Raw genomic sequence first — 20,696 nt, forward strand, 5'->3', positions numbered from 1 at the left:
ATACACCTTCTTTATAGATATAATTTGTACAAAATACAAATTTATCATCTGGTGACCTTCAATGATTTAGCGATCCTGAATTTTAAAAGAATTTACAAAATTGTGCAAAAAATATAAAAATTACATATTATGAAAAGGAAGATAAAGAAATTTATAAAATGTGAATGCAACTTTTTTGTTTATCAATTGGAAGTTCACAATCAGTGGGTAAGTATTGTATATTAACATTATTTATTGATGTCCTTAATTAGTCAGAAGGGATGGACCTGTATTTTAGCTCCTATTGTAGACAGAGGTCTAAAAGAATTTGTGCATTTTCCTTGAAAATACAATTTTGCTTCCTTTACCCTTTTATTTAACAAACCTTGTTTTAAATTTAAAGAACTGTTTCATATTTGTGAAAAACATGCAATAACCCTCTAACAAATTGAGATATAAAAAAACTGGAGGAGGAAGGAGGCATTCAATGCCCCCACCCCACCATACAGGATTAATGTTAATACCATAACCTTTTAAAACGTCCTTAAATGTTATTTATAAATAAAATATCAGGTTTTACATAATTTAGAGAATAGAGATTTATTTTTGATTATACTTTTATTGTTTCAACCTATATTTTATTTAGAAACATTCAACTTGATTAACTTGGCAAATCACAATGATTTCAGCCCTTCGTGCTTTTCTTCTGCTTGTGCCAGTCTTAGCACAAGGTAAATACAGTATGTCTATATAAAAATACTAGCAACTTTTCTCTAGCCTCTCTAGAGGTATAATTACATCTTTTATTACCTGGAGATCCCCCACTCCACCACTATTTTAAATTATTTTTTTTTAAAGGTTTTTTTTTGTTTTTTGGGGGTTGGGGGTGTCCCACCCCCCAAGAAATAGCCTAAAAACAACACAGGACCAGTAGGTATTTTCCCTGAAGAGTAGAATCCGATCGGTTCAGTGGTTACCGAGATCTTAAGGGACAGATGAACAGACGGACAGATAGACATCATTCTACTTTATATAATAGGATAATATATGTAATTCATGTAATTCATACATGTTAACTTTGAAAATCATGAATTGCATTTTTGTAATATTGGCCACACTGGAAGTTTCCAAATTATTCTATTAATATTTGTAATTTCTACCTTCTTTGTCCACAAAGGGAAGATAAAATTTATCACTGAACACTATGCGTATTAAGGTGCTTTGACTTTTGTGTCAGAACCTAAATTGGGACATAGTGAATTTCATTACCCTAGGTTATGTAACTTCATATCACTTTTCAATAAAATCTAAAATGCAGAAAATTAGATTTGAAACTATCCAGTTCAAATTTCATCAGCTAGGAGTTACCGCAGAATCATGACAAGATAAGCAAAGATTATTTATTTAAAATTTTGAACAAGATTGTTTTTATAAATTTCTTCATAAAACCACTCCTGAAGTAATTTAATTTACGGCCATTTTTATCAGTTGCTTTGCTAAGGTCACGGAAATTCAGTCTTAAATAAATAAAGTCTTATAGAGAGGTTTTATGAAAGACTTCATAAAAGCAATTTTGTTCAAAATTTTTAAAAAATTATCTTTGCTTTTCTTGTTATGATTCTGCAGGAACTCCTAGCAGATGAAAATTGAACTAAAAGTTTTTAAATCTATTTTTTTCAAAAACGGCTGCATTTTAGATTTTATTGAAAAGGTAAATGAAGTTAACTAACCTGTGGTAATGAAATGCACTATGTCCCAATTTAGGTTCTGACACAAAAGTCAAAGCACCTTCGAACGTACTGTGTAAAATAATACATTGCCAAAGTATTTGGACTTACCATTCCATTATGATCAATATTATAAGAAAACTATAAATAACAATTATCTTAATACATAATTTACATCAATATATTATGATCACTGTACTTAAAATATTTAAAAATGTAATTTAGTTAATTTTTTTTGTTTAAGTTGAGTTTGTTCTAGCATGTGATGAAGGATGGTATCTAAATCCTGAGACAGGTTCATTTTTAATTCAGTTTATAATATTTAAAAAATTATTGCATTTGTAGTCAGTTGGAACTTTCTACCACATAGCTCTTAAATAATGTCTAACACAGGAATTGTTCTTATATTTCCAAAAGAACTAGAGCTTTTAGAGATTCCAATGGTATGCATAACATCTACCTACTATTAACACAATAGCTGGGCAATTATACATTTTAAAATATACACACTTTTTGCACACCTTATACTTGCTTCATTAATGATATAAGTCAGGTTTTTAGTCAGTTGGGACATTATGCCACGTATGCTGTTTGAACATTATGCATTGATTCTTCTATTATTAACAATTGTTGAGCAATTATAATTTTATAAAGGTATGCATTTTTAGCACACCCTTTAACATGTGCTTTACTTAGGAATGTGCTACATGATGTCAGACAAGAGGTTGTGGTGTTCTCTTCTTAGAAATATTTTTTTCAATTTTGAAAATTTTTATATCCCCCCTCCACAGTGGGTTTTTTGGGTGTTTTGGGGATTTTTTAACTTTATCAGTCACAAATGCCAACAAAGGCTTATTTTATCTAATAATAATGTTAAAACCTTTCACATAAAGGTTATGGCTTATGTAATATAACATATTATATACATATTATTGTGATTTTAGATAAGAAAAATGTCCCTAGAACTACTCTACTCGTATGGTTAAAAATTCGAAATTTCTGATATTATTCATATTGAAAAGAAATTTTTTTTAACATCGACTTAGACATGAATTAAAACTTTTGGAGAGTTTTTAAGGTGTATATGATTAATATACATATAAGATTATTCTAAGTTATCAATAAATAATATACAGGGCTCGGCAGCTGCGCTTCTGCTGTGACTAAGCTGTAAATTTAAACCCATTTTGAAGCTTTAAAAATGTTTTGATAATAGGAATTTTCATACTTGGGTAAGGTTCAAACTTTCAGTTGATATTTAAAATTGTAAAAGGTTTCCCTGAGGTATACAGGCTGCCGAGCCTATAACACCATGCAAAATAGGGAAAATTGTGCTGTTCTTTAGGATTTTATATGCATTCTCAATTCGATAAACTGTTTTTAAGTAATTATGTTTATAGTAAGAATAATCTTCTATTATTCTGGAGTCCAGGGGCTTTTTACTCAAAGGGACAGCGAAGTGCTAGAAAAATAGCCTAAACCCATCCCAAGTCTTAAATCTGAGAATATATTAAAATAAAACCGACACAGGATTAATTGAGATAACCTAATCAACATATCTATAGTATAGATGTATATACAGACAACTCCCTTCCTTCTTCGTCCACTTTAAACATGACAATTTTTAACTGTTAAAAGGAACATACACATTTAGATAAAAAAACACAGCTTTGCTTCTATAATTATTGCATAATAATCATTGTATATATGTTTTCAGTATATCCTATAATATAAAGTACTAAGCTTTTTTGTTTGTAGTGAAGGATCTCGCTCACCACTGAACCGATATGGTTCTTCTTTAGAGGAGAGCTTCTTATAGGCCCTGAGATGGTTTCAGGCTATTTTATTTTTATAAATAAGCCTGGGTATTGTTTTAAGCTATTTTCTGCCCTTCCATATCCCTTCGAACATAGAGTCCCTAGATGCCACAGGGATAAGGGATGGGAAACCTGGCCGAAAATTAGGTCTCAGCCTCCTTTTAAAAGTGATGGGGCAACTTTTCTTTTTTGCCTATAAAATCAACTCATTTTCGCCAGTTCCTCATTGGCTGTAGGCCAATATCCAATAACCTGAAACTTGCTTTTAGCATTAACCAATTATTAATAACAAACGCGTCCCCCAGTTCATTATTGGCTAAATTAATTCAAGCAAACATAAATTTCTGCTATTAGAAAGACAACAATGGAAAGTTTCTGCTATCAGAAGGACAACAATATATATGACGTTCAATCACATCAACTTTTTATTAAACCTACACATTAATAAATGTCCATATAGCAAAACATAAATTGAGAGATCGTTTTTTGAAGACTGAGTAGGATTCAACATTTTATACTTTAGAACAATGTGAAAAACTCATTGTCTTTAGACAATTTAAAAGTTACATTTCATGTGGAATTGATAACCCACCTAAATGATTACAAATACAAAACTAGTTCAATATGTAAATAAAAGTGTACTGTGTTTTGTTAAAAAAATTTTTTCATAAATTTTGGTAAAAATTAATGCACACTTAATTGAACTTTTCTGTTAATATTTAACGAAAAATTAATTTTTTTAAAAATTCTTAATTTATATGTATGCTATGGAACAATTTGTTGATAGAATGTTACCCATGTACTTATTCAAATCTACTTAATTTATTTATTAAAGCTGGGGGGCTAAAGCGGTGTTCATTTCTAAATACAAATTTTGGGGTGAAGTAGATCCCTCCTTAAAATGTTTGAAAATAAATCAGATTTAACCATCTCAAAAAAAACTTTTTTTTTAAATGGGGGGGGGGGGGTGGCGAAATAATGACCATCTTAACGGGATTCTACTTAAAGCCACTAACAAATTGGTTCTTTGAAAAGTTTTTATTATATTTTGTGGAATCAACTACCTGAATTCTATTCTATACTTTTTTTCTTTGCATTCATATAATAGCTATTTCATCATTGTTCATAGTTTTCAAATCTAACTACTGCGTCATCCCGAAACTAGTTTTTTAGGCCTAGTTGGAAAATAGGCCTGGAATAATATTTTCTTACGTTTCCCATCCCTTATCCCTGAGATGCCAGGGTCACAGACTCTAGTTTTATATAGAGTGGATTACCATCGATGAGGTAAATCTTTACCCGGTATTATCCTCTTAGAAATTTTTTTTTTCAATATTGAAAATTTGAGTTTAAACAGTATTTTATATTTAAGAACTTTTTAAGAACAAATTTACGTATAATTTTGTCAAAACTTAATTATGTATATTTTAAATATTCATGCTCTACAAGGGTTAATGTTCATCTGTCACCCTGTTACAGAGCTTTGCTTTTATGGATGTTTATCCTTGTTCAAATATAAATCAACTGGTTGTCAGACCATTACCGATAGACTGAAGGACTTAGTAAATCATAATCTGGATGCTTCTTAGTATGGCAATATAGTACCTTAAATAGCAGACAAGAATTTCACTTTTTCCTTAATACTGTTTCTAACGGACGGACATATCATTTACAGAATAGCTTTGCTATTGAAAACGGAAAGGTAACCTTTAAAGAATAAATATGTGTGTTATTGAATTATATCAATTTTTAGTAGTTTGACTTCATAATGGTATGCAGTGTCTGTTTTCGAAGCTGATTTCTCCTTTGGGGAAATTTGTTTCCAAGAGATATGAACTAATCTTCATTTATGAATACTTGAATTTAATCAGTGCCGAAATAACTTTTTAAATAAACATTTTCAAAATTTAAAAAAACAATATTTCTAAGAGGATATTACTGAGGTTGTCATGGGTGGAATCAGCTGTAGCATGTGCAGAAATGGGTGCAAGACTCTCTGTGTTGAATAATGCATCAGATGATTCTTTTGTTCGAGGTTAATCTAATAAAATAAATTATTTTTACATTGAATAGGTAATTGCAAGTGTATATCAAACTAAAATTATATTGTTTTGTCAGAGAATACTGCTACTGTTCTTGTGGTGGTTTTAAGTTATTTTGTATTTTTGTGGGGGGAGGGGAATTTACTTCTACATTTTATTTTCTAGTGATTTCTTTTTTTATTGCTACACCCACTCCAATATTAATATTTCTTTAATATTAATACTAAAAAATAAAATATTAACAACATACTTTAAATTTTAGCTCTTGCAAGTATATTGCAAGTAAATCACGAGGTTTGGATAGGCGCTCAAGCTGTGGATCGGGTTTCCCATGACTTTGTTTGGATGGGTGGAGAAATGGGTAAGATTTATTTTTTAGTAATGACTATTTGGTTCTTGAATATATCAGTTAACCATATAAAAGACAGGCACCTTTCCCTCCTTAATTGGTTATTTGAGGGGGAAAAGGGGGGGTTAAACGCCCCCCTCCCCTATTATCCCAGCTAATATTAAATCTATCAAATGCATGTCCCCTGTTTTCTTCAGAAAATATTTATTTTGATGTAAATTTTATATTTAAAAAATCAAAATTTCAGCAGAAGCAGCTGTACTTGACATGTTTAAATTAAGTTTAAAATTTTTTTAAAATGTCCAAAAATACACTGATGTAAATGCTGAAGGCTGCCACAAATAGACCCCAAAAATTAAAGCCTTCAGCTTCAATAACAAAAAAGTTGTAGGCATTTAAAACTGACGTTTTATGTAGAATCAAAATTATAAGATTATTTTGGGCATAATGTTAGGTTACCTGTTACTAATTTATTTCATAGGCAAAGTCATTAAAAAAATACAGTTAAACAACCAATCACATCTAAGCATATGTAGACAAGGATGACAACATCCATAAAAGCAAAGCACTGAAACGGTAGGACAAACGGACATTAACACTTATATAGTGTCAGAACTATATAATCATAATATAAATGTATAAGAGTCGAAGCAAAATTGTAAGTAAATTTGTTAAAAAACAGCTTGATACAGGATAATGTATATGGACATACTTACATTTTTAGGACTTGATTATAGAGTTGCTTCGCTTATAACATTATACTTTGTTGTCTCAACATACCAAAAATCAGATCAATCGGATGATTAGATTACATAAAAATTTGTTGTTAAAAAAGTTGAATAATCAACATGTTTAAAATGGACGTACGGACATTCTTGTAATGATTATAGAGTTGCTACGCTTTCTAAATTGTACCTAACTACTTAAGGAATCACCATGCAAAGTTTGAAATCGATAGGACAATTCTAACATGCCTAAATTAACGGGAAAAAGCTATCCGTTTGTGACGGACGGACAGACCCTAATTATAGAAAAGCTTCGCTTTTAATTCTTATATGTAGATATTAGTTTTTTTTTTCCACTATTATTTTACACCCACAAATGTAAAGCTAAATTGATCTTGAGATTTTGACCATTGCATTAAAAAGGGTGTTTTTTTTGTAAACAGTTATCTAACTTTTTGCCAAAAACAAGCTTTCATAATTTAACAGTGAGTTATAACATATTTAAAAAGTCACACACATAAAATTAAAAAAAAACTCCAACACATAAAATTAAAAAAAAACTCCCACCCAAGGGTTAAATTATGTTGTTGCAAAATAAAAAAAAATACACACAAAAAGCAAACAAAGAAAAGCACAGTTTTTTTTCATGTATCAACAATTACGATTTTAATATCATTTAGTTGGACCATATACTGATTGGGCAAATGAGAATGAACCAAACAATGACGGAGGATTTGAACACTGTGTAAATGTAAGTAATATTTTTTTGTGTCTTTTTGATACTGTCATAATAGTAAATTATATTTTTAAAACTTTATGAAAGGCTTAGCACTGATTTTAATCCAGTGGGTATTAATTAGCTTCGAATCATACTGAATAAGAAAATATTGTATAATAAGTAATTCTATGCAGCAAATAAAAATTTAAATTTACAAGGGCTTCTCTGTGGCTTGAATAATGATTTTAAAAACATAAATTGATTTTAGTTGTTTCACTATAACAACAATGCATATAAATGGAATGATGCTCCCTGCTACCTAAACTACCGTTTTGTATGCCAGAAGCCAGGTAATAAATTACATTACATTTTAGCAGTTGTGTGTAATTTACATTGTATTTGTAAGTTTTTAACTGAAGTATTAATTTTTGGAAAATTATCTCATTTATGAGTTTTATGAGGCATTATTTCAGAACATTTTTTTCTGTTGTTTTCTTGTAAAAACCCCACCTTGCCATAATTCCAAAAACTTGAAATTTTACTTTACCTGCTACCAGCTGATTTGCAAAGACCCAATACAATTTTTGTACAAGTTCTCTGTCTTGTAAAGAAAATACCCCCTCTTTTTTAATCCTTATACTAAAGTAACAGGATGTTTGTGTGTTTGTTTGTACTCAATGATCTCGCTAACCGCTGAACCGATCGGGTTCTCCTTAAGATGGTAGCTTCTCACAAGTTCTGGGAAGGTTTATAACTATTTTCTTGGAGGGTGAGACATCCCCAACCCCCCCAAAAATGAAAAATACCCCATCCCCCCTCCAAAAAATTTTTTTACTTTTTTTTAAAAATCTAAAATAAGAAATTGGGTTATCAAATTCCACTCCCAACTACTCAAGTGCCTCTAGAGGCCTCTAGGGGCGTAGCCGCTAGTAAAGCGTATTTCATTATTAGAAATGTGAATTTAATAAACATTTTTTTTTCTTTTAGAGCATTAATTGAACTTATGGAACTCAGAGACCAGGCACGAACAATGGAAAAAAATGATAAACTTTTTATATTAAAAACTTTTACTATTAATCAATTGAAATAAACATTTGCATGAATATGTTACCTTAAACTTTATATCACACAATTCTCAATAAATATTCTTAATTTATCAAATTAATCTTCTTATAAATAAAACAAACTAATAAGATAACTAATCTTTAGATATGCAATGATTTTCATTGTTTTCAATAGTGTATATCAAATGAGATTATGTCCGCTTTAAGAGGAGTTAAAAACTCCTGCCTAAAAACAAAGATATAGTAATTTTTATAGAAAACTATTTATCTATCTATAATACAAAGTAGAACGATGTCTGTCTGTCCGTCCGTCTGTCTGTCTGTCTGTCCCTTAAGATCTCGGTAACCACTGAACCGATCGGATTCTACTCTTCAGGGTATAAACCTATTGGTCCTGTGGTGGTTTTAAGCTATTTTCTTGGGGGGTGGGACACCCCCAACCCCCCCAAAACAAAAATCCCCCCCCAATTTTTTTTTTTGCTTAAGATTTCCTTGGTCCTTTAAGGAATTTCGCCTTAATTTTTTTTATCACCTCTTGGGGCAAAGCCCCTAGAGGCTAGGGGCGAAGCCGCTAGTTTAAGAAAAAGAAAGAAATATTTATTATAGCTGCAGTACGGGTGCTCTAATCCTCTAATTACTTAACGTCACCATATTAAGATTTATAGCAAAAACATTTATTAAAAGTGAACATTTAGATTACAATAAGATGTTTTACTATTTAGTGGATACTAATCTAAACTCGTTAATGATTATTTTTGCAAGACAACTCATCGCAGACATTAAAATTAAAATTTACAAGATAAAAACCAGATTTGTTAGCCTAGAAAGGTTAAAGGCCCCGGCAATCAAAACTGGTGTTAATTTTTTATCGATGCCTTACCCCTCCATTATTTAAAAAACTTATAAATATTCTGTTGTCTAAGAATAGTTATTTATTGCATCGATTATAGACAGCTTTTTGCTAATCTATAATACAAAGTAGAATGACGTCTGTCAGTCCGTCCGTCTGTCCCTAAAGATCTCGGTAACAACTAAACCCATCAGATTCTACTCTTCAGGGAATATACCTACTGGCCCTGTGGTGGTTTTAGGCTATTTTTCTATAGGTACTAGAAGATGTAATTCTACCTCTTGGGACAAAGCCCCTAGAGGCTAGGGGCGAAGCTGCTAGTATCAAAATACAATAATAAAACATGTGTGTTAGTCCAGATTCGAAGGCCCGGACTAACAAAACTGATGTTAATTTATAATTTTATTTTGATATTCGTGGAAAATTGTCTGTAATATGATGCTTAAGATCTCGGTAACCATTAAAGCGATTGGATTCAGGGAATATTTCTACTGGTCCTGTGGTGGTTTTAGGCTATTTACTTAGGGGGTGGGACACACTTAACCCCCCCCCCCCAAAAAAAAAAAACGATGGTTGCACCTCCAATTTTTTATTTATTTATTTTTAATTATCTCTTGGGGCAAAGTTTAGAGGCTAGGGGCGAAGCCGCTATCTATAATAAAAAGTAGAATGATGTTTGTCCGTCTGTCCGTCCGTCTGAAGCCTAATATCTTGGTAACCACTGAACTGATCGGATTCTACTCAACCCCCCCCCCCAAAAAAAAAAAAATCCCCACTCCGATTTTTTTTTTCTTGCGGAGAAGTTAGATTTTTTTCTTATGGAGAAGTTAGATTTTTTTCTTATGTAGAAGTTAGATTTTTTTAGCATCAGTAGTACTTATTTTTTTTTTAATTACCTCTTGGGGCAAAACCCCTCGAGGCTAGGGGCGAAGCCGCTAGTTACATAATAATAGATCATTAATCCAGCTTTGTAGCACACAGAAGAGAAAATGACGTTTTCAACGAAACCTATACATTGAAAATAATATTTTGCAATAATAGATAAATTTCTCTTTCCCATATATAAAAGGTACAACCTATATTGCTAATTCTAATTTGCAACAAGAATGATATCATCCATAAAGAGTTAGTAATTTCTTCTTTAGTTAAAGTTTCACGATTAAGCAGGGAGGGAAGGAACATTGGGCTGTTTATTAAACTAGTCCCCAAAGTTTTATAATAACGCTTTTTCTGTCGTCGGTTTAACTTTTGGGACTAAATTTTGATTAATAGGTTCTTTTTTAAGTTTAGTGTCCAAACGCTTCAACCATTATTTGCAATCTTTTAAGGGATAATTTTGTGTGTCATCCTATAATGGCCATTGTTTTGTCCCTTTAGATCCCTGGAATTAACTTGAAAGATATTTTAGGTAGGATAAACTTTTATTACCCTACTCTCCACCAACAACTAAAAATAGCTTAAAGCCTGCTTTAATTACTGAAACGATGCCAAAAAGATTTTTAATTTAAAAGTTTTTAGGTAGGTTAAAAAGGTGTATATAAGTTACAGAAATGATGTTCGGTATGACCAAAATATAGATGAGCTTCGCCTAAAAAAGAACATATAATTCCCCCATTTATTCGCAACAAAAGTAATTTTTTGCAACCTTTCTCTTGCTAATTATTATTCCGCATATTATTTCATTTATATTTGCAAATATACACAATCCTTTTATAAAAGTTATATGATGTTTGTGTGTGTATATCTTAAGACTTCGTTAATTGCAGAACTGATATGGATCGCTTTCACAGTAAAGCTTCTTTCAGGTCCAGGAAAGTTTCAATACTGTTTTTGGTCTACCTCCAACCTCTAAAGATAAATCGCCCTAAAGAAAAAAAAATACTTATACCTATTCTCACCCTTTGAATACAGAACTCCTAGGTAATATAGGCTTAACTGTTTTAAGACTTTGCGGAATCGAATGCACAATTTCGCATCTTATTGTTTGTGCAAAAAAAACTCTTTTGTTTGCAAAAATTAGATATGCAAACCATTCTTGTCAAAATGAACAATATCGTCGCGGCTGGGTTTTTAAACATTTTATTAATTTTTTTGTTATTTAGTTTATAAAAGAAACAAGGATGACAACATTTATAATAAGCGGGGCTCTAATACCAGAAGGAACTCGAGTGTCAGAACTTAATAAGCAGAACAATAATTTATAAGACTTAACGGAATTGTACCTAAATTTGTTACAAAATTGAATTAATACAGGATGAAGTAAAAGGATCATAGAGATGCCTTGCCTTTAATAGTGTACCTTGTTGTTCTAGTAATCTCTATTCCAAAAATCAATAGAATAAGAAGATAATAAAAAGTAAAAATATAGATACTGAAACTTAAATAAAATATCTTAGCTGCAACCCTAATTCCTCCTTGAAAAATACATAAAACCTGAACAGTTCTTAATAGCTTCTGAGATGTTATTTCACACACAGAAAATTCCAGTAAATTGTATATTATTTTTAAAAACTGATTTAGTTGGAATTAATCCTTATTGTGAAGGCTAATTAATGATATGTTTTCTTTTCAGCACAACTATTTGCAACACTAACAGCTATTTATCCCCTGTTAGCCAGGATGTTTCATATTATGTCAACAACTGTAAATTAAATATAGTCAAGGATCTTAAGGGATAAGACAATTAAGATATTTATGTATACCATCATCATTTTTACTTCTTTCTATAGATAAAACTTCTTGGTTAAAACCAACCAGTCAATACCAAAATAAAAAGTATCTGAAAATGTTATGCCACTTTTAAAAACTATATTCAAAAATTGAGGTCAGTTTAATGAAATAATGCACTAAAACTAAGGGCTAATAAAATACTTCCTTGCTTATCAGGATCTAAAAACTATTAAGGATTATTTAGGGTGGCAAATTTTAAGCAATTAGAATTTGCAAATTGCTCTTTTTATAGGGCTTAGTCTGATCCTTGAAATATATGAGTTTTTATATGGAAGCACTTTGTTGTCATCTGTTTTTAAAAGTTTATACCGACCATTAAAAGAGATGGTTCGCTTATATCTAAAGCTAAGGATGTTTATCAATGGTCATAAAATTTTATATATTTATTTAAACATAAAAAAATTTCGAACATGTTTACCCTCTTCAAATGTCTATGTAAAACCAAAGTTTTAAATACAATTAATTTTAAAGGATTTTTATAAATACTTTGGAAGAATTTTTTGTACATAATAATTTTTTATAATAATATTCTTATGCATTATGTGACTTCACTTAATATTAACATTAAACATTTATATTTAAGTATTGGTCTCCCAAGCAAGGCATCCTTTTATAAAATTTTAACTAGCTATGACAATAGGATGAGGGTTTTTTATTGGTTTCACAAAATAAAAATTAGTTGAAATACAACAGATATGTTTATACATTATTACCAAAAAAATAATTATTAAATATATAAGATTGAGATATTTTACCGATTAAAAGAATAGTAAAAGATATGGCCTTGATAAGTTCTTTGAAACCAATTCATATCCGCTGAAATAGATTTGGTTCTCAGCCAAACTGAAAAATCATGTATACATTGTATAGCATTGAATTACAGTCTAACACAACTGGTTTAATTCTTATACTTTTCATTTTAATATCCGCAGAAAGCTGTCTATAATACGATGCGATAACTAACTTTTCTAGTATGTCTAATCGAATAATATTTTTCTATTTTGAAGAAACACTAAAACTTTATTTGTGGGTTTCATGGTTTGTTCCCAGAGATATTAAGTTTGCAAACCCCTTTTTTATATTTGCAAATTTATTAATGCTTTTTGTATCGCAGCTATTCTATTATGTACGTCTGTACGTCATTCTCTACCTAAAAGAATTCCAAATTCACTGGTTTATGCATCTCAATATCCTTTAGAATATACAAAGTTACTTTTTCTGTAGATTTAAATTATTGATGTAAAACTTTCAACAATGAACAACCGAATCAATATTCAATAAAAGTCCCCAACGAATGAGATATCTTGTTTTATGAACTTTTTCAGCCTAAACTATTTAACAACTGAATGTTTCTGTTTCTCAGAAGGGAGCAGAAAAGTAGCCTAAACCCATTCCAATACTGAAGATAAAATAGCATAAAATTGTCCTGGATCTTCATAAAGCGAATATTAAACAATTCATTGTTTACAAGATGTTAACGGTCAAAGAACAATATATAGAATTTCATTTACTTATAGCTTCGCTACTTACGGACAAATTTGTTCTTTTTATTAGTATGTTTTTATATTAAGTATGCTATTTGCATAATTTTATTTAATTCAATTAAGGGATTAGGGCAAAAAAAAACTATTAATAAATTTAACATTGGGATAATAAAACCTCAAAAACTGGTGGCTTCGTTTTTAGAAACCTTTATTTGTTTTGTCATTTTTTTGTTTTTATTACTTTAAACTTACTTAAGGCTTACCCAAAAAGCTCTATGGGCCTTGCTTTAGATATGGAGGGTAAAAATATAGCCTAGAACTACCCAAAGACCTGTATAGGTAACAGTCTTTTAAATTGAATTACCATTGTTTTAAAAAAAATCATTTACTACTTTATCTATAATACAAAGTAGTACGATGTCTGTCTGTCCGTCCGTCTGAAGCTTAAGATCTCGGTAACCAATGAACCGATCGGATTCTACTCTTGAGGGTATATACCTATTGGTCCTGTGGTGGTTTAAAGCTATTTTCTTGGGGGGTGGGACACCCCTAACCCCCCCTAAAACAAAAAATCCCCCCCTTATTTTTTATTTTGCTCTGCTACAGGCTGCCCTTTATTATTTTTTATTCCAGCATTTATTTTGAATGAAAGAATAGCAACATTCTCTCACTAAAAACAATGAGTATTAATTTTTTTTTATCACCTCTTGGGGCAAAGCCCCTAGAGGCTAGGGGCGAAGCCGCTAGTATCGTAAAAAATACTTTAAGATTGTTTGAATTTTTTCTTTACTTTATAAGATTGATAAGTGGCTACACCCCAAGCATCAAGCTCTGTAATAGTGTGGTATCCGCCTTGGTTAAATGGCAGACACCCGAGTTCAAATGACTACGGCAGTGCAAACAGACGTGGACACATATATTATAGAGAAGCTACGCTTCTCTAGCAATCACTAAATAATAAACAGAGTCTATTCAGGTGTTACTTTATTCAGGGTCTAAGGTTTACTAAAGTTATATACAACAAACAATAAATACACAGATTGGAATAAATAATCCTAAAGCAGAATCAATATAAATACATATACAATAATCAGATTGGGCAATAATGATCCCCCATCCCTGGAAAGGGTGGGGGAACCAAACAATACAGCTTAACCATAATAAGGCTGTCAAAATCTATAATTAATTTTAAAGCATAGGGAGGGGTCAGGCTGACCCCTTCCCCAGTACTCGGGGGAGGGCCCTCGGCCCTTCTCCGAACCAAGGTCAGGGTTGCCATAGAACATGGCTCACGGCTGCCGAATACCACAACTCTCCCCTCGGAAGGCTGGGAGGGGGTTTCCCTGCCAGACTTCCGACAGTGGTTGAGGCCTTCGGCCCGCTCATTAGGGGCTATTATGTACAAGAGATAATGATTCAATGGAATCCTAGTGGTGATTTTCAGGGCTGATGGGCCCCCAACGTGGGGTAGAAGGTAGAGGCTGGCTTTTGTTGGGCACGTAGCTCGGCGCCAGCGGGTGTCAGGTTGGCATGGGGCGCAGCCGCTGCTGGACCGGTCAGCAACGGGGCATTCTGGTTGGTGTTGGCAGCGGCTGGGGCACTGGCTACCAGGTTGACTGTCTGGGCGACAGCCTGGCCTCCCGAGGGGCCGCGGGGCTTTCCAGAGTGCGGCCCAGGCCTGCCTGGGCGGTCATTCCCACTATCGGCTGATTTCATGGATACCATCTCCTCGGCTGCTTCCCGGCCAATAGGAATGGCATCCCAGTCCACTGAAAAGTCCCGGGACTTGGCATGGGTGAGCCTGGCCCTGGCCAAGGCCTTACGATACAAGGTTGGGTGATACAGGAATACTTGTGACATCGCGTTCAGGGCGGCTCGTACACCTCCTTGTGCAGCTGCCAGGGAGATGATGGTTAAGTCTCCCAGCAGCTTGAGGATCAACAGCAACAGACACAGTATGGCTGCGCCATCTCCCCACTCGTGAATAGCCTGTCTGAACCCAGCCCAGACATCCAGGGTTTCCTCCCCTTCCTCCGCCAGTCGGTCAATATTGTAGGACACGATCCCATGGTCTCCGATGGCTGAACAGCTGCCTTGCTGGACGCATGAGCCATACGACAGGCCGGTCAGCATGGCGGCCTTATACGCCGGGAACGCTAGTAGCTGCTGCCAGTCATTCAGCTCGGCCTGAGAATACAATCCTCCCGAGCTAAAGTCATCCAAGGGCTCGGTCAGCAGCTGCTCGGGTGTATCCAGCGGGGGCGGCCTCTTCTTAGGTGCAGGAGTTAGCTCTATCCACCCTTCCTCGGCGTGTACAGTTAGGGGGTAGGTGGAGGAGCAGGGAATCTTGGTGGCGTGACCGCTATACACCTTTGTCACGGCATCTACAAATCCTGTGGGCTCCACCGGCACCTTGTCCCAACATTCATTGCTCTCCCTTACCACGTACTTATTACGTTGGCAGGTAAGCTGGAGCAATACATCTCCCCTCAAAATAGAGAACGTGCTCCCCTGGACACGCACCGGATGGGCCGGGTCTAACTGCTGGATCTTCCAGCAATTGGCCGCTACTTCTACTGCTGCTGCGCTTCTCATTCGAGTCTCCAGGGTAAATCCGATGTAACCTGCGTGTATCTGGGCCTGGAGGGGGACATCCACGTCCCTGGCCAATACTCTAGGCAACGCTGCCGCAGCCGGGTCGGCTGCCACGAACAATGGTGGGTGGTTGGTGGCATGGGCATGGGCCTCAAAGTCGCAGTTCACTATCGAGGTGGGGGTAGTCATGTTGATGAAGAATTGGGCCTGATGGTCAACCAGGAACGCATCCATCACCAGGCTGGGCTGGAGGCTGCGGATCAGCCTCAAGGGGCAATCTCTCCCCAGGTGGTCCCACACATATGTGGCCTCTCCAGTGACACAGGACAGCTCGGACTGGGGACACTCTAGGGTCAGGTGGTCGGACTGGGACTCCACCCGTCCGTTCTCAACTACGTAGGTCTCTTCCTTGACCAGCAGCCGTCGCTCCTGGAGCACTAACTCATTTCGGTACAGCTGGCCTTCAAAATGGACGTCCTCCCCTTCACAACCCACCCCCTTGGGGCTGTTAACCAATGCGCCTACCATATCGAGGGTAAAGAACAGGGGGTGGTTCAGCTGGAACGTCAATGGCTTGGTCTTGCCTGGCAGGGTGTAGACTCGGCTCCGGGCCAGGTCCCGGCACGTTTCAGGGTCAATCTTGGTTGGCCGCATGAGGGTGGGGACCGAGGTCACCTTCAGGTGGCCCCAGACTTCACACCTAAATGTCCACTGGGACACTGTGAGTTGACAGCTATATCCCGTGGTCTCCCGAATCTTAACTTGCTGCAGGACATGTACCTCATGGCCCAAGGGCACCTCCTGGTGTAGCGGCTCCTTGCTACACATCTGCTCTTTGTTAAAGGCGGTGACATGGGTGGAGTTGGCACAGTCACACCCTACTAAGACATAGCTAGTTGTAGGCCACACAGCTGCTAGCAATAGGCCCCACAGAACCATCCACCAGTGGGAGAATCTGCCAGACAGCCACCGTCCTCGCACGTGCATCTGGGGATTCTCGGCTCTGGCCACAACTGCTTCCTGGGGCTGGACACTGCTGGACTGCTCCTGGCTAGATATAAATTTCCATTGAGTGTTATCTTTAGACGCCCGGGGCGTCCCGATACCCTCCCCAATGACGGACTGACAGGCGACGGGCGCCTGTCTGGGCGTCGGCTCCCCTAGCCCCAAGGTGGCCCTTCCCTCGTCCATGGCATGCCCAGTGGCATGGGGCTGTAGTGCGTGTGGCACAGGCTCGCCCTGAATTACATCCCTCCCCTGCCCTAGGAACTCAGGTGCATGTGGCACAGGCAAGTCCTGATAACCCCAAATCTCAATCTCCCCAGCCTCTGGTGCGGGAGGCACAGGCAAGGCTGGAGGGTTACAATATCTTGGATACAATGCATTTGTCAATTTTAACTTATCCTGGCTCAGTTGAGGGTGGTAGACAGCTGGACTCTCTCTGCTGGCAGGGGGCTCTAGATGAGGGACAGCTGGACTCTCCCTGCTGGCTGGGGGCTCTGGATGATGGATAGCTGGACTCTCCCTGCTGGCTGACTGGGGGTGACGGATGTCACCCCTCCCTCTGGGGCTGCAGGCTCGTTCAAGGGTCCAGGTATCTCGGTGGCGGCGACGGTTGTTGCCCCAGGCACCAGTGTGGGGGCGCTGGATAGCACCCCCCAATCTTCACAGGTGGCGGCGGCGGTTGCCGCCCCAGACATCAGCTTGGGGGTGCGGGATCGCACCTCTCGTCCTTCCCAGGTGGCGACGCCGGATGGCGCCCCATACATCGACTCAGACGCGCTGGCTAGCGCCTCTCGCCTCTCCCGCTCGGCGGCCGCCAGGGCCTCCCCGTACATCGTCTCGGTGGCGCTGGGTAGCGCCCCTCCGCTCTTGCTGGGGGGACTCGGTCTGGCAGGCCCCATCATGTTGAGGCTGAATGGTAGAGGCCGCAGGACTTCTGGCTCCGCAATGTTGGTTGGCTGCACGAACTCCGGTCCCAAGTGGTTGAGGCTGAAGCCCAGGCCAACCTGGTTGGGTTCAGCCGCTCCTCCCAGCACGTTGATCCTGGCTGGAATAGTCCCAAACTGCGGCATTCCTTCTGAGTGGCCCACAGCGCTGGGGGCGGCGCTGCTTGCTGGAGTGTTGCTGGGGGCGCGCTCCCTTCCATGTTGGCTACCTGGCTGGGCTTCCCTGAGTGAGCGCCCTTGCCAGCTACACGTCTCCTGCCGGCTACCTGGTCCCAGTCAGCCTTGCACTCGGCTGCCGTATGGCCTGCGTAATGGCAACGTTCACATTTGGCAGGACGGTCACGGCGTGGCTGGGTGCGTCGCTCTTCTAGGCTGACCTCCATAGGCGTAGGACAATCTCTGATTCGGTGGCCCTTCCCATGGCAGCGGTAGCAGTGGCCTGGAATCTTGTCGTCTGGTGCAACCTTCCCCATCTGGTGGAGACCCGGAGCCAAGGCGCCAATCTCCATTGGCTCCGACTCATCGTACTGGGGCAACTGGACGCTGGCCGATCCCGTGAGCCTGTCGGTTGCATCCACCAGGCACACACCCTCCTTCAGCTGCTTGGTGATCATGGTCACGGTGAACATGGCTCGCCTCGTGTACTCAGGTACCGAGGCGATCTCATGTCCCATCATCACGCGTTTCATATTGGCATTGCGGATGCCGCGGTTAAGTTCATCGATGAGTAACTCCAGGTCTTCGTGGCTGTAGGCCTCCCTGTACAGCGCACACTTGGTGGATATGTAGGCTTGTATGGGCTCCGTCGAGTGTTGCCTGTAGTCTCTGAAGGCTTGCTTCAGGGTCTGAGACTCATAGGCTGGACGAAATAACATTTCACACTCGGCCTTGACTTGTTCGTAGGTCAAGGCTTGGCCTGCCTCTCCAAACAGATGAGAGGCCATCTCCGCTGCTTGCCCCGCCAGGGATAGTAAAAGGGCGTTGCGGCAGTTCAGTGTGTCATGGGGGGGTACGCGGTAAGCCTCCGGATGTGGGAGTTCCAGGACTGCTTGGGCGGTCCTCGGTACTCCGGCAGGTTACTCAACATCAGCTTGCGGTACTCGGCTGGAGCCAGCTGGGGATCGTCCTGGAGCCATCCTTGGAGCTGGTCGCCTCCTTGCGCTTGTGGCTGCTCCATCGGGTCAAAGGTTCAGCGGCGGGACACTAAGTTTTAAGTCAATAGTATAGGCGGTTTACACTTATGGTTTCTATCCTAGCAGCCAATACCGTTTATCACTTGGTTGGTAGTTTGAACTACAAAGATCTAAAATAGGGGTACACTAGGATACTTGTCACTAGCTTCTAAGCTTTAAGGTAGGCTGGTAGGTGTAGAGAGTTGTTGAGGGTCTGAACTGCTGTCAGGAACTGATTTGGTTTTCCTTATCACACTGTAGATAGGAGGGAGGAGCTTGCAAATCTTTTTTTTTCTAAAAATATCTCTGTTGTATGCTATAGAGTAGCTCCTCTCCTGTGTGTGTGTGTGTGCGTGAAATCTCCTTTCCTTGCAACGCGCCTACGCGCCGTCAGATTGCGCACACAGGTAAAACGCGCATCTATCCCTCAATCTGCTCTCTCATTGGTCCGCTTTATCTCCTTTGTCCGTTGAATTTTCATTGCGTCCCGAGCTCCGCTGCGCAACCCGTGAAGTACGCTCCGTTCTCCTGGTCGCTATCTCCGCACGGTGGACGGACTTATCCAAGTGTGGGGAGAAGGGGGAGTGCGTGAGGGGACGGGGTAAAGCCGTCCTTCCCCAGATGGGGAGGGGGGTGCCGCAGGGTTGAGGTGACTGGGTGGTGAGGTAATTGTGCTTCTTCCTTAATCCTTGGCTTATTCTTATGTCACCTCAATTGTATTTGCTTCAATTTATGGTGGGCCCCTCCCCTTCCGTTGGGATAAGGGGGTGTATTTGTCGTGCTGCAGGTTTGGGGTCAGATTGTTTACCAATGCATTGTTATCTTACATCTAGGTTCTATTTTTGGCTTTATCACAATACACAACAAATTTGTTTACCAAGCCCTGCCCATAAATCTATTGTTCAGCTTTCACACCAGGGTGGTAATCCATAAAATCTGATATAATATCTGTTTTTCTCAATGGGTGGCTGCGCTGTAGCCTCTCAGGATACTTGGAGTTGACGTAGTTTTTCTTCTGCTTGGTACACTACACTCGTATTTTCGCTCACAGCTCGCAGCTATTTTGCTTGTTTCAGCCAGTCAGCGGCAGGGAATGTCCCGTCCTGCAGCGCCGTGGGTCCGAATCCGGTTGGTGGCGGCAGGGAATGTCCCGTCCTGCAGCGCCGTGGGTTCGGATCCTGCTATCTTTTGCAGTAAATGTTGGCCTATTTTCAGCCGTTTGCAATTATTTGGCCTGTTTCAGCCCGTCCGCAGGCCTGTTTCAGCCCTTGAGCGCTCAATCCTCCGTTAGATTTTGGCGCTCTTCGCGGTTCTCCGTCAAGTTTCGCTGCTCTCCGCAGTCTCTCGTCCGATTTCGCTACTCTCCGCAGCTCGGGTTCCGCCACTCTCCGTGGTCTTTCGCTAGGTTTCGCTTCCACAACTGCCGGATACAGAGTTAGACCTTGCTATCCAGGGTGGGTAATTCAGGTTGCTTGTGTCAGTTTTGCCAGTTTCA

The 20,696-nt window shown here is 38.4% G+C and overlaps 2 protein-coding genes across 2 annotated transcripts in view; one reads left to right on the forward strand and one right to left on the reverse strand.

Moving 5' to 3' along the window:
* LOC145329128 (uncharacterized) overlaps positions 1–20,696 on the reverse strand; it is a 532,399-nt gene that overhangs the window by 381,580 nt on the left and 130,123 nt on the right. The window lies entirely within an intron of this gene.
* LOC145329129 (perlucin-like) lies at positions 182–8,460 on the forward strand. The gene is made up of 9 exons (XM_080173178.1): positions 182–207; positions 626–710; positions 1,951–2,001; positions 2,403–2,430; positions 5,467–5,558; positions 5,828–5,926; positions 7,320–7,390; positions 7,626–7,707; positions 8,345–8,460. Exons 2-9 carry the CDS (start codon positions 659–661, stop codon positions 8,350–8,352), a joined length of 483 nt encoding a protein of 160 aa, XP_080029304.1. The 5' UTR covers positions 182–207; positions 626–658; the 3' UTR covers positions 8,353–8,460.

Source organism: Acartia tonsa, chromosome 9 (assembly GCF_053477335.1).
Source record: "Acartia tonsa isolate MP-2025a chromosome 9, ASM5347733v1, whole genome shotgun sequence".
NCBI lineage: Eukaryota > Metazoa > Arthropoda > Copepoda > Calanoida > Acartiidae > Acartia > Acartia tonsa.